This window comes from Rattus rattus, chromosome 16 (assembly GCF_011064425.1).
Source record: "Rattus rattus isolate New Zealand chromosome 16, Rrattus_CSIRO_v1, whole genome shotgun sequence".
NCBI lineage: Eukaryota > Metazoa > Chordata > Mammalia > Rodentia > Muridae > Rattus > Rattus rattus.
In genome coordinates, this window is record NC_046169.1 from 9,850,739 (window position 1) to 9,863,774 (window position 13,036).

The 13,036-nt window shown below is 50.1% G+C and overlaps 1 protein-coding gene across 4 annotated transcripts; it reads left to right on the forward strand.

Annotated features, from left to right (window-relative positions):
• On the forward strand, positions 1 to 6,339 carry Znf853 (zinc finger protein 853). 4 transcript variants are annotated; one of them, XM_032886329.1, is made up of 4 exons: positions 1 to 213; positions 730 to 960; positions 1,428 to 1,550; positions 4,154 to 6,339. In XM_032886329.1, exons 3-4 carry the CDS (start codon positions 1,466 to 1,468, stop codon positions 6,106 to 6,108), a joined length of 2,040 nt encoding a protein of 679 aa, XP_032742220.1. In that variant the 5' UTR covers positions 1 to 213; positions 730 to 960; positions 1,428 to 1,465; the 3' UTR covers positions 6,109 to 6,339. The 4 variants fall into 4 exon arrangements, with proteins under 4 accessions (XP_032742220.1, XP_032742218.1, XP_032742217.1 ...); XM_032886327.1 differs by lacking the exon at positions 1 to 213 and having other exon boundaries at positions 529 to 960; XM_032886326.1 differs by lacking the exon at positions 1 to 213 and having other exon boundaries at positions 934 to 960; positions 1,433 to 1,550.
• The last annotated feature ends 6,697 nt before the right edge of the window (positions 6,340 to 13,036 follow it).

The window sequence follows — 13,036 nt, forward strand, 5'->3', positions numbered from 1 at the left end:
GAGAATAAAGGGTTGTTGCCTGGGAACCCCCTTCCTCTTCCAGCCTTGCAGCCTCAGTGACAATCGCTAACCGTGGCGCACGGATACGCGCACCGCACCAGGCGATGCGCTGCGGCGTGCGCTGCGCCCAGCATCGGCGGACCCTGAGACGCACGCAGGGCCGACCATCCTGTCCCCATCCCCACCCACACCTCCCCGGGGTGGGGGGTCCTGGTGAGTGGCCGGGCCGGGAAGGGTTAACCACACAAAGCTGGCGGCGCGGCCTAGAGAGGCGGCGGCGACCACGGCTAAGGCGAAGGCAGCGGCCACGGTGGTGGTGGGGGGGGCCGGGGCGCGGGGGGCGCGGCGGGCAGCAGGGCGGGGGACAGGATGCGGATGCCGGGGGACTTCCTGTGCCGGCCCCAGCGCCCCCTGCCAGGGCCGGGCCGCTTCCCGCTCGGACGCACAGCACGGGAGGGCGGCGAGCGATCCGGGACCCGGCCCGGCCGCGGCGCCTGCCCCCCCGGGCACCCGGGCACCTGTGGCAGGTTATGGTCCAGGACCCTTGTCACCCGGTTCCCACCGAGCCAACCTAGGGCCCTAGTTTGGGCCCTGCTGCGCCATGGGCCACCCGGATCAACCCTGATCCCAGTTCTGGATTTGGAACCCTGCCTCCTTCCCTGTCCCTACGCGAGAGTCTCCACCAAACTTCTGCCTGGGAACTCCACTCTGCACCTTGTCTTGGCCCAGGGCGACCTCGGCAGCTCTGACAGTGAAGACCCTGCAGAGTACCCGTAAAGGGTTCTCCCGGGGGTGGTCAGAGCCTCCATGGCTCATTCTAGATGGAGGTACCTCCGGAAGGAGCTGGTTGAACGGCCGTGGCCTTCACCTTGTAGCCACTGGTGACCACACCTCCCCTAGCGCAGAGGCTGCTGCCAGCAGCGGCGGCGGCGGTGGCGGCGGCGGGAAATGCTGTTCCAGGTGAGGCTTCTCTAAGGAGGGCTTCTAAAGCCAGAGGGAGGTGTAGGCAGCTGGCGCGGGGGTGTAGGGACTCCCGAATGTGCAGACCACTTCTTCAGAGTGGACTCCGGACAGGAACGCAGGCCTGCAGAAGGCTCCTGCCGTGAGCTACAGTGATCTGGACACCTACTTCCCAGGGACCTGGGGTGCCACACCTGACCCATGTGCCCTTTGAAGCCTGGGGGATGGTCATTCTTTGGAAGGAGACAAGGAGCTGTGCCCATGGGTACCCTCAGGCATGCCACAAGCTTCCCAGCCTTGGGATAAGTTAGTTCCCACAGTCTTATGTCAGGGGGCAAGAGGGCCACTGGTCAGCGGAGGTGAATTCCTGTGTACATCCATTAAGTAATAGTTCTGGCTATTCTGTGTAGGAATGGGGTTCAGCCACCACCACCTCCCTTCTGAACAGTTTCCTTTATTCCTCTTAGCACAGCCTGCTCTGGGAGAACCTGGTGTGACGGCCAGGATGGAGCTGGGCCCAGCAACCCAGACTTTTGTGTTGGAGCTTCGATGTCTTGAGGATGGGGGTCCAGGGCCTGACACCCTCTCAGGTGAGGGTTGGGGTGTGGAGACAATGGGTCCCCTCCACAAGGATTCTTTAGTTGAGTTTGCAAGGTGGCACAGTCCAGACCACCACAGAGGAACCCCATGTGTGACCAACATACTCATGCCCGCTAACCCCAGCTACCTTAAAACTTGTTTTAGGACCTGTTGTGGTGGCTGTCAGGCAAGGTCTTGCTGGAGAGAGATACTTAGAGATTTAGTAGCTTCATCTCTGAGACCCACATCTGGATTGGCTCTACCCTGCTTTTCCCAGGTGCCCCCCAAACCCCTACCATCTCCCATCTGGGGCTGGAGAGTTTTGTTTTGTTTTTTTTTTTTTTCTTCGGAGCTGGGGACCGAACCCAGGGCCTTGCGCTTGCTAGGCAAGCGCTCTACCACTGAGCCAAATCCCCAACCGGGGCTGGAGAGTTTTTCCTCTGTCTCTAATGCCTCAGACACTGGCTGAATGGCTTCTTTCCTGCCCTTACCTCTCTACCCTGTGCCCATCTCCTTCCCTCCACACACAGGCTCCCAGGATGTGGAATTTCCCAGTCCCCTCCCTGAGACCCGTGCAGGGGCGGGCAGCCTTTAAGGGTGGACAAGAGTCAGCTTTCACATTTTGTGCTTTAAAGGCAGCAAGTGACTGTGTGGGGACAGACTTGAACAGAGTTGAGAGAACCAGGAAGAGCTGGGCCTGGGGACACCTGACTGGAAACCCAGAACTTGGGAGGCTCAGGCAAGAGGGTCACAGTTTGACGGCTTGACCCATATAGTGAGCTCCGAGTTAGGACTATATACAATGAGACAGTGTTGCACAGCAAGAGCGAGAGAGAGCGAGAGAGAGCGAGAGAGAGCGAGAGAGAGCGAGAGAGAGAGAGAGAGAGAGAGAATGAGAATGAATATATATCAGGAAAATTAGAGGAATAAAATTAAATGGGGCCCTATGAATTGAATGCAGACTCTTTCCACTTGTAAATTTAACTCTAGCAAGCACACACTTCAGGTGACATCTAACTACATGGTCAATAAAATGCTTCTGTGGAAACTGCTGTCCCAGGAAGTCAGAGTGACCACGTGACCAAGCTAGAGATGAGGAGACCTCACACCGAGGTGAGGTCTGTCCCTGCCGAAGAGGCACGAGAAAGGAGTGCGTGAGAGGGAGCTGATCTTGTTCTAGGGACACATTCCCATAGCTGTCTTCATCTACGACCCAACACCCAGCTGCCCAGTAGAAGTGTCTCTGGAAAAGAAAAGGTGCTCCAGGTGTCCCAGTGGGGAAAGTGTTGGCCCTCCAAGCTTGAGGACAAAGGTTTGAGTCCCCGGAATTCAAGTGGAGGCATAGTCTGTAATCACAGCGCCTCTATTGTGTGACAGGAGGTAGAGGCAGGAGAATCCTTGGAAAGTCCAGGGCCAGCTGGCCTGCAGTGACAGAGAAGAGACCCTGTCTCAGAGTGGAAGGTCAGGTCCAGCACCCAAGGTTGTCCTCTGACCTCTGTAGGTGTGCTGTGGCACCTATGTTCCCACGAGCACACGCATGGATGGACATACACATGTACATACACAAGACACACAGATTTTAAAAACCCATCCAACAAAGGTGATTAGAAAATTTGTCTTTGTACAGTATAATTATATGCAACTATCTGTGTGTAGTATGTGTGGTGTGCACATGTGCCTTCATGTTTCTTGTCTGCATTCGGGTGCTCATGTGCATGGGTGTGTGTGGACACGCGTGCACATGCATTTGGAGGCCTCAGTCATACTTGATCATTTTCCACCGTATGCAATGGGACAGGGTCTCTGAGTTAAGTTCAAAGCTTGCCTGCATGGCTAGTCTACCCAGCCAGCTTTTTCCAGGGACCCCTGTCTCCACCGTCTGAGGCTGGAGTGACAGGCGTGCTGCTGTGTGTGCCCGCCTTTCCAGTTAACTTCGGAAATACAGACTCCCTACCCTGGCTTCCTTGCTACTTCAGTGGTTTCTAGAAATGACTTGCCATGCATTTATAGAAATGGCTCGTTATTCACAGACAAGGCAGATTTCACTCATTTAAAGTGTGACCATTGTCTCTGGTGGTGGTGGTGTGCACCTTTAATCCCAGCACTTGGGAGGCAGAGGCGGGCGGATCTCTGTGAGTTCAAGGCCAGCTTTATCTAAGGAGCTAATTCTAGGATAGTCATGGCTACAAAAGAGATCCTGTCTCAAAAAAAAAAAAAAAAAAAAAACAGATAGATAGATAGATAGATAGATAGATAGATAGATAGATAGATAGACAGACAGACAGACGGATAGTGTGACCATAAATGGGTTCAGAGCTCAGCCACTGGAATAGCTGGTCTCCCTATATGGGGAGAAAGAGCTAGACGCATTTCAGGGAATGGTGTCAGGAGCCCCAAGAGCTTGGGGACGCTGACTTGTTTGAAGGGGGCTCAGTGGGAGTCTGAATGGGGTAACCAGGGGGTCTCTGGGAACGTTTGTCCTGTCATTTGATCTCACATTTTTGGGTCCCTGCTCAGAGCCCCTTAGTGTATCCTGGGTGCATCCTTTTGAGGTCTGGTCGAGATCAGCGCCTCTGAATCCTTCTCTCCTGGCTTCCTGCCGTTTCCACTCCAGGTGGCAGTGGTGGAAGTGAGAGGCAGGAGAGGCGCAGCCATCCACAGCAGCCAGCGCTGGCGGCCTCAGTCGGGGTCAGTAACTATGTCTACTATATGGAGGCAGAGCAGCAGGAACCACAGGACTTGCGAGTGCACCGATTAAAGCGTCGGTCAGAGCCGGAACAACAGCCGGGGCACAAGCAGTTGCAAGAGCAGCAATCTCAGCCTCAACTGTTAGGATCCCAGCCAGAATTGCAGCAGCAGCAGCAGCAGCAGCAGCAAGATGGGCAACAGCAGCTGTCTCCACCACAGCAAGAACGACAGGAAGACCGGTCCGTGCGGCATCATCAACCACAACCACAGCTGCAGGCGGTGCAGCTGCCGAGACTGGGACAAGAGCAGCATCTGTTGCTGCAGCAGCACCAGACGAGGCAGCCTCCAAACCAAGTACAACAGCCATTTCCACAGCAGCAGGAACAGCAGCAAATCCAACAGCGGCATCTTGTGCAGCAGCAAATGCATGAGCCTGCGCCACAGCAGCAAGTGCAGGAACAACACCAGTCACAGCAGCAGCAGCTTCTCCAACAAGAGCAGCTGTTGCAAGAGCAGAGGCAATTGCTGCTGCAGCATGTGCAAGATCAAGCATTGCAGTTACAGCAAGTGCAAGAGCAACAGCTGTTGCAACAGGAGCAGTTGCAGCAGCTGCTGTTCCAACAGGAGCAACTGTTGCAGCAACAGGCACACTTGCAACAGCAACACTTGCAGCAACAGGTATTGGTGCTACAGCCACAGGGACAGCCACAGCAGCAGCTGTTGCTACAGCAGCAACAGGCACACTTGCAGCAGCAGCTGTTGCAGCAGCAGGAACAGCTGCAGCAGCAACAGCGGCACCAGCAGCTGCAGCCTCCTCCACTGGAGCCAGAGGAAGAAGAGGAGAAAGAGGAGGAGAGAGTGGAACTGGAACTCATGCCTGTGGACGTCAGATCTGAGCAGGACCTGGAGAGGCTGCAGGAACAGCGGCAGCTGCAGCTAAAATTGCAGGAGCAGCTGCGTCAGCTGGAGGAGCACCTGGAGCAGCAGCAGCAGATGGAGCAGCTGCAGCTGCAGCAGATGGAGCAGCTGGAGCAGCTGCAGCAGCAGCAGCAGCAGATGGAGCAGCTGCAGCTGGAGCAACAGGTGGTGCACCTGGAGCTGACCCCGGTGGAACTAGACGCCCAGCAGGAGGAGGTGCAGCTGGAGCTGACTTCTGTGGAGCCGGAGCTGCAGCTGGAGCTGGTGCACGCTCCGGGGGTTGCAGCACCGGCTCCAGCCACCGTCGTGGTGGCCCCTCCAGGTTATGTGGTGCTGCAGGAGGTCATGGTGCTGCCCTCTGTGGCCACACCCACTGTGGTGGCCATTCCGGGGCCCGCGGGGAGTGCGGCTCTGACTCCCGCCAGACAGCGGAGGAAGCGGCGAGTCCGGAACAGGCCGACCGTCTGTGGGGAATGTGGCAAGGGTTTCAGCCGCAGCACGGACCTGGTGCGACACCAGGCCACGCACACTGGGGAGAGGCCGTATCTCTGCAGCGAGTGCGGAAAGAGCTTCTCGCAGCATTCCAACCTAGTGACCCACCAGCGTATCCACACCGGCGAGAAGCCCTACGCCTGCACCTACTGCTCCAAGCGCTTCAGCGAGAGCTCGGCGCTCGTGCAGCATCAGCGCACCCACACTGGAGAACGGCCCTACGCCTGCGGCGACTGCGGCAAGCGCTTCAGCGTCTCCTCCAACCTGCTGCGCCACCGCCGCACCCATTCGGGTGAGCTGCCCTACGTGTGTGAGGACTGCGGCGAGCGCTTCCGGCAGAAGGTGCAGATCCGCAGGCACGAGCGCCAGCTGCATGGGGCAGGGCGCTCCCGAGGCCTGGGCCTCCTGCGGACCTCCAGGCCTGTGCCCTCTACAAGGGCCCAGCAGACCTCTGCCTCCGGGAAGCACTGAGAGGCGTTAGAGCCATTCACACACACCTCGACCCTAGTTCCTGGTTTTAACTCCAATTTGAGGACATTTTGGGCATCTTGAATTATCCTTAGGAGAGGAAGACTTCCAGCTTTTTCCAGACCCCTCCCTCCCAAACACCAAGTTCACAGATTCACCCTCCCCCCGAAAACCATCTCCAGGTGGGTGAGAGAGACTGTCCAACTTTGTCCTTTCTTGGGAAAATAGGACTGAGAACTGGCTTAGTGGCCAACAACAAACGTGAGGTTTGATTTAACCGAACACCAACCAGCAAATGAGATGGGCAAAGTCTGTAAGAGCTCGGAAGATGGATCGCTCTGATACTTAAGGAGAAACTGGAAGGGGGGAGCTGAGGGAGGAAGCTCAGCCTGGGGTAAATTGCTTGCCTAGCAGAAAGCCCTGGGTTTCATCTCCAGCACCAATACAAACCTGGTGTGTGGACATATGCAATCCCAGCACTTGGGAGGTGGTGGCAGGAGGCTAAGGTCATTGTCCGCCACATAGTGAGTTGGAGGATAGCCTGGGTTACATGAGACCCTGCCTCAAAAACAAAAACAAAAACAAATAAAAACCGGTGGTCTTCAGGTTGTCACAGTGCAGTGAACTTGGTCAAGGCAGTGAATTTTCATGACATAAATCTTGAAAATATTTGTCAAGATGAAACGTGGAAGGGTGGTGCAGATGCCTGGTCTTTGCTCGTAGACAAGGTCACGGTGGCAGTCCGGTCAGTGTGCAAATAAAAGCCAGAAGTCCTGCTCTGGGTGGAAGGTCAAACCTTCCTCCCCATGGAGTCCAGACTACAGGTGTTAGAAGCAGATTCGGGGACTCTGTTGGAATGTCCCCTAGCCATTTGTATGTCCTTACTGTCCCCTGATGTAAGAACACAGGTGAAGAAGAGATTTCCAAGAAGAGCTTGTAGCCCCAGCCTAGCCTAAGCCATCTAGATGCTGTCCAAGTGGTCAGCACCATATGACCCAGGGACCACAATCTCCAGGGCTAAGCTACGGGGAGGGGTGGCCAGAGGAGTCCCTGCCTCCTGGTTGGAGGTGTGGGGGAAATGTTGGGGGACAAGGACTGGGGGTATCAGAAAGGCTGTAAGCCATGCTTACCAAATCACGTAGGCCAGGGACTGTCTGAGCAGTGCGCAGTGCTGGAAGGTGTGCGTGGAGGAGCTCTTCCACGGTCCCCAGCCAATTCCTGCCCCACCTAACCTCACTTGCCCACTGTGGCTGCTTGATTCCTGCCCTTTCTCTGCCCTCCCTGCAACTCCTTCAGTAACACAGCCTGCCAAATTTTATACATGTGTTGGCAAGTGAAAAACAAAACTTGGGAAATAAAGTGGATGATGCCAATAGTTTGTCCCGTCTGTGATGCAAACTTCACATTTCACGCCTTGCCTGGGACCTCTAATCTTGTTGGTTTCTTTGAAACAGAGTCTCCCAGAGCCAGGGCAACTTCTCTTGTTTGTTTAAAACAGTCTCGTGCAGCCCTAGGCTGGCCTCAAATTCGCTATATAGCAGAGGATGGCCTAAGGCTGACTTCAGATTCTCCTGCCTCGGCCTCCCGAGAGCTGGCACACAGGTGTTGGGGATCGAACCAAGGGCGTTGTGCGTTTGAGGCAAGCACTGTGCCAGCTGAGCCCCATGCACAGTCACAAGCTATAGATTCTCTTTTAATGAGAGTCTCCAAGAAATGTGGCCCAAGTCATCCTTGACCTTGCAATAATTCTGCCTCAGCCAGCCTCTTGGGTACTAAGATTATAAGCATGTGCCACCTTATACTGTGTTTAGAACAAACCTGTGTGCCTGTGCATATGTTTATGGGGGATGCATGTGTTACAGTGCACATAAGAGAGCTTTATAGAATCGATTCTCTCTTTCCACCTTCCTACAGATTCAAGGGATTGAAGCCAGGAAGCCAGGCTTGTGTTACAAAACGGTTCTACCCACTGAGCCATCTCGACAGACCCAACCCCCTTACCTTTTTGAGACAGGGTCTCTCAACTGACCTTGGAGCACATCCATTGGCTACGCCGGCTGCTAGCGAGCCCCCTTGTCTCTGTTCCCCTCCCCTCAGCTCTAACAGAGATATGTGTTAACACGCCTGTCTTCTGTGAGGGTTCTGGGGATCTGAACTGGGGTCCTCCTGCTTGCACAAGCTCTTTGTGAACTGAGCCATCTCCCTAGGTCAGAACAAATCTTTCCAAGGATGAAAATGTGTGGGTGTAGGCCCGTCTCTCTCACCCTTCCTAATGCGTGACTCTTTATCAGTTGCTCACGTTGTGGTGACGCCCAACCATAACATTATTTTCATTGCTACTTCATAACTGTTGTCACAAACTCACTAGAAGGGAATAATTTTATTATATTTTAAATTTATGTATGTATGTGTGTGTGTGTGTGTGTGTGTGTGTGTGTGTGTGTAATGTGTCTGTGTCAGTACATCACATGTGTGCAGGTGCCTACAGAGGCCAGCAGAGGGCGCTGGACTCCCCGGAACTGCAATTACAGCAGTGAGCAGCCCAATTTGAGTGCTGGGAACCAGACTGCAGTCTGGAAGAACCGTCAGCACAACCATGCTGGCACTGGCAGATTCTGAACTGGGAACTGCGCGTGCGTGCATGTAATGGAGACCTCAGGCAATGGGTGAGAGCGAGGTGAGAAAGACTTCTCAGGAGGCAGGCTTCATTGAGCAACTCCTTTCGTTGGGAAAAAAAGAGGCTATTTCAACCTTTTGGGAGTGAGTGTAGGTACATCATTGACCATCGAATGGGGGCTGAGGTTTTGGGAATGCTTCATTTGCATGAAGCAGAATTTCAGGTACTTGTTGGACGTGACTTTATAAGGGAAGGGAAAGTGTAAATGCCTGCAACTATGTAACGGCCTCTGGAGGAGATGAAGGTCTGGGCCATACACCCATGTACATTGGGACAAGCAGGGGCAGGAGGATTGGCCTTCACTCCTACTGTTCTCAAGATGAGATTTCGGGCGTTGGACTCCTGCTCCAGACTGGGTCCTCCTGGTTCCATGGTGCCCAGGCCCCACTGAAAGGAATCCTTTTAAAGCAATTGTATCAAAACAATATGGATGAAATCTAAGGACTTCAAAAATGAAAAGCTACATTTTTGGCACTAATGCAATTCTCATGTTTCTCACACATATATACATATATGTATACATATATATACACACACACATATATATACATCTAGGTATATATATTTATGTGTGTACACTTATATAAGTGTATATATACATATGTATGTATATATGTATGTATACACACACACACACACACACACACACACACACACGGTATGTACAAGGAAATGGACACAGAAGTCCCCAAATACACTCGTATAACAGCTAGCTGACCTGGTGGCACAGCCTCTCGTCCAAGCTCTCTGAAACTTGAGGTTGGAGGATGGCAAGTTCAAGGTAAGTGTGGGCTATGGAGAGACAGCTGCTGTTACCTGCTTAATTCCTGCTCTGCCCTCCACACTGGCCTCTGTCAGTGACAGGACTATCTGCCAACCCAGCAGTTTTCTGGAAGTTTGTTCTTTTTTTTTTTTTTTTTTTTTAATCTTTGACCTAATTGATAAGATATAATTGCCCACTTAAACATACAAAGCCTGGTACCATCCATCCCTTGAGAACATTAATAACAACCTGTAAATACACAGAGCAGAATCTTAACATCACCTGCCATGGCTTCTCCCCTCTCTCTCTCCTCTGTCCCTGTCTCCTCCTTTCTATCCTAGTCTCCTCCTCTTCCTTCATACTTCTCTCCCGCCCAACCTTCCTTCTCCTCCAATGACAGGCCTCCTTCTATCCTGTACCTGCCCCTCACCTCTACTTTACAAATTCAATGGGGAGGTGGTTCTGGTGAAGTCACCTGAGTTCTGAGTCATTGACTAGGCAGCTGTCCTTGGGGCAGTGGAATTAGCATCAAAATACAGATAACTTCAGGGCAAACCACATTTCCCCCTTTTTGTCCAGTTAAAAAGCCTTTTCACTTACATATAAATTGAGTACAATTTTAACCATTCTACAATTTGTAAAGCATATCACATTCTCAACACCCAGTCCATCACTATATCAGTAAAACAGAACATTTAGTTATCCATTCCAGCTTAAGAAAGGCTTAAAATATATATATCTTGGCTAGCTTGTATACTATCTGATAACTATCTAATAAAATATGTATTTTCAGAGTTAAACAGCCTGATAGGCTATGAGACTATAATCAGTCTTCAACCCTGTCAGAAATCTGGGAATGACCAAATATCTATACACATAGGAAGCCTAACATGGCTTCCAGAACTGAGAGGTTGTAGAGACAAATCTCCATTAGCACAGTCCCCTGTTAGCCACATACGAGGGCAAGTCTTCAGCCTTCTGGCCCAAAATCAACTGAGAGACTCTTGAAATGCAGATTTTTGAAGGGCTGATCACCCTGTCTTGGCTGAGTTTATCAGTCATCTAGTCTGCGTAATTTGTCCTTTTCTGGACAGTATTAGTCTGCAGATGAAACAGGCAGTTTTGTGTAGTGGCTGCCTAGCCACAAAGTATTGCCTCACCTGGAGGTAGAGATGTTCACATTCTTCATTAAATTCACCAAAGGGTAACTGTTAGGAGCAGATATGTCTCAACAAAAGATACATAACTTTAAATCTCAAATTTTGTGGATTTCTGACGTTTTTGAAAACCACCTATCTATGTAAGACAATCTGGACTGTTGTCTCCATATCCTAAATTTTATCTTGAAAGTACTCTCACAAACTCAGAGCCATGACTTTGCTATTTGAATCTTAACTCGCAGGTGTAATCAACTCAGAAGTTTGTAATGACAACAATAGAAGGATTGGCTCTAAACCTTGTAAACTTTTTTGACAAAAAAAAAAATTCTATGCCAAAACAAAGATACGATTTAAGCTTAGTTACCAAATGAGATTATGACTGTACAAGTCAATCTAGCTAATTCCTCCCCGTTAAATTACAACCAATTTTAAATTCCTCATAAAAACAATTTTAGAATAACCACTTTCAGCCCCCCAAAGTCCAGGGAATTGGGGCGACGACTCCTCCATAACGTCTTCAAGCTGTACATGGGCGTTGAGATATCCTTAAGGGTAGGGGGTAGGAAGAATGAAGCAAATGCTGTAGCAGGATGTGTCTGACTGGACCCAGCTGAAAGTTCTTGAGACCAGGATTCCAAGTAGGTACACTCTGTAAAATACAACTCTCAAGACAAAAGTTTAGAATCGAGATATCTTTTTGTTTGATTCTCCTGAATAAATTTTTCAGGCGGTCTACCTCTATCAAATCTGATCAGTAGGACTCTGTGAGGTTTCCAGAGCCTAATCACACTTTTTAAAAACACAAAGACAAAATCTTTCTCCCAAAATACTGTGTTCCTTAGTCTGAAACCAGAAAAGCTTGTATCTTGCACTCTCTCCCAGAGTAATAATATAATCTTAAAACTCAATGTCACACCCATCATGAAGACTAAACAATTTTTTTAAAAAGGAAGTAAGCTAAACAATGATCCTGATAGGCTTTTGTACTCTGTGATATCAGGAAATTAACCCAAAATTCCCGTGGAGCCCATGTTAAGAGAATTCGAGCTCCTGTTGTGGTAAATATCAAAAGTAACCACAAACCCTCGCTAGCCGGCATCAACAAGCCATATGGCCTTTAGCGGGGTAATTCATAAAACAAACCAAATACCTTTTATCAATTACAGTATCAATAAGCAACACATCAAACCAGGACTTTAGCCCAAAATCTCAATCTGTCAAACTCTCTACTGGGAGCCACAGATTTTTATTTAACCTTAATAACTTCTATAATATATGCCTGCATTCACTCTCCCCGGTGTTACAGACATTTATCACAACTCTCTACTTGGAGTTAGTGACCACTTTTTCCCTATCTAAGTTCCGAACCATAGATGAAAATCCCCACGTGATTCGGGTAATCTCTTTACTCTCCTTAAAACAAACAAACACATTCTATCAATTCTAAAACCAACAAACAACTTAAAACTCAGGACTTTAGCCCAAAATATATCCATCTGTTAAGCTCTCTACCCGGAGCCACAGATTTTTCTTTAACCTTAATAACTTCTACAATATATGCCTGCATTCACTCTCCTGGGTGTTCAGACATTTCATCACAACTCTCTACTTGGAGGTAGTGACTAATTTTTCCTTATCTAAGTTCTGAACCGTGGATGAAAATCCCCACCTGATTCAGGTAATCTCTTTACTCTCTTCTTTCTAAAAACAAACTCAATCACCTTTTAATAATACCTGTAATTAAGAAGTAGCTTGTCTAACTAGGATTTCAACCCAAAATTCCTGTGGAGCCCATGTTAAAAAGAATATGAGCATCCTGAAAGACTTTCTAAACAACTTTCTTTAAAAAGCAGCTTTTAATCTTTAACTCTCTGATCTGCCATTACTTCTCACACAGCGGGGGACCTACAGCCTGCCTGCCCAGGTGGCTTCCCCATTTCTTTGTTTGAATTCCCGCACTTAAGATATCACATAACTTAACATGGTGCCAGCCTCCTCTTAGAGTTTCTCTTAACTCTCAGGATTACTAGTGGATTCTTGCCCATCACCATGGCTCGCCATCTGTTGTTGTCAGTAGAGCATGAGACTCTTAATCTCAAGGTTGTGGGTTCGTGCCCCACGTTGGGCGCCATCTGTTTTTGTAAAAATATAAAAATAAAAGAGTAGTAGTCTTTTACCCCGCTGGGTCCGCACCTCGGTGCCCAAAGTATCTGCTAGATATCTTGGCGGAAACACATCTCAGCCACACACTTTCCTACACTCAAATCCCCACATAAAAGAACACACAACACAGTAATCTTTGACCCAATTGATAAGATATAATTGCCCACT

Bases quoted from the DNA above. Each gene is read 5' to 3' on its own strand.
- Znf853 (XM_032886325.1), top strand. From the start codon at position 1,373: ATGGGGTTCAGCCACCACCACCTCCCTTCTGAACAGTTTCCTTTATTC. The intron at 1,551-4,153 runs GTGAGGGTTGGG...TTTCCACTCCAG, and splicing joins AGGGCCTGACACCCTCTCAG to GTGGCAGTGGTGGAAGTGAG.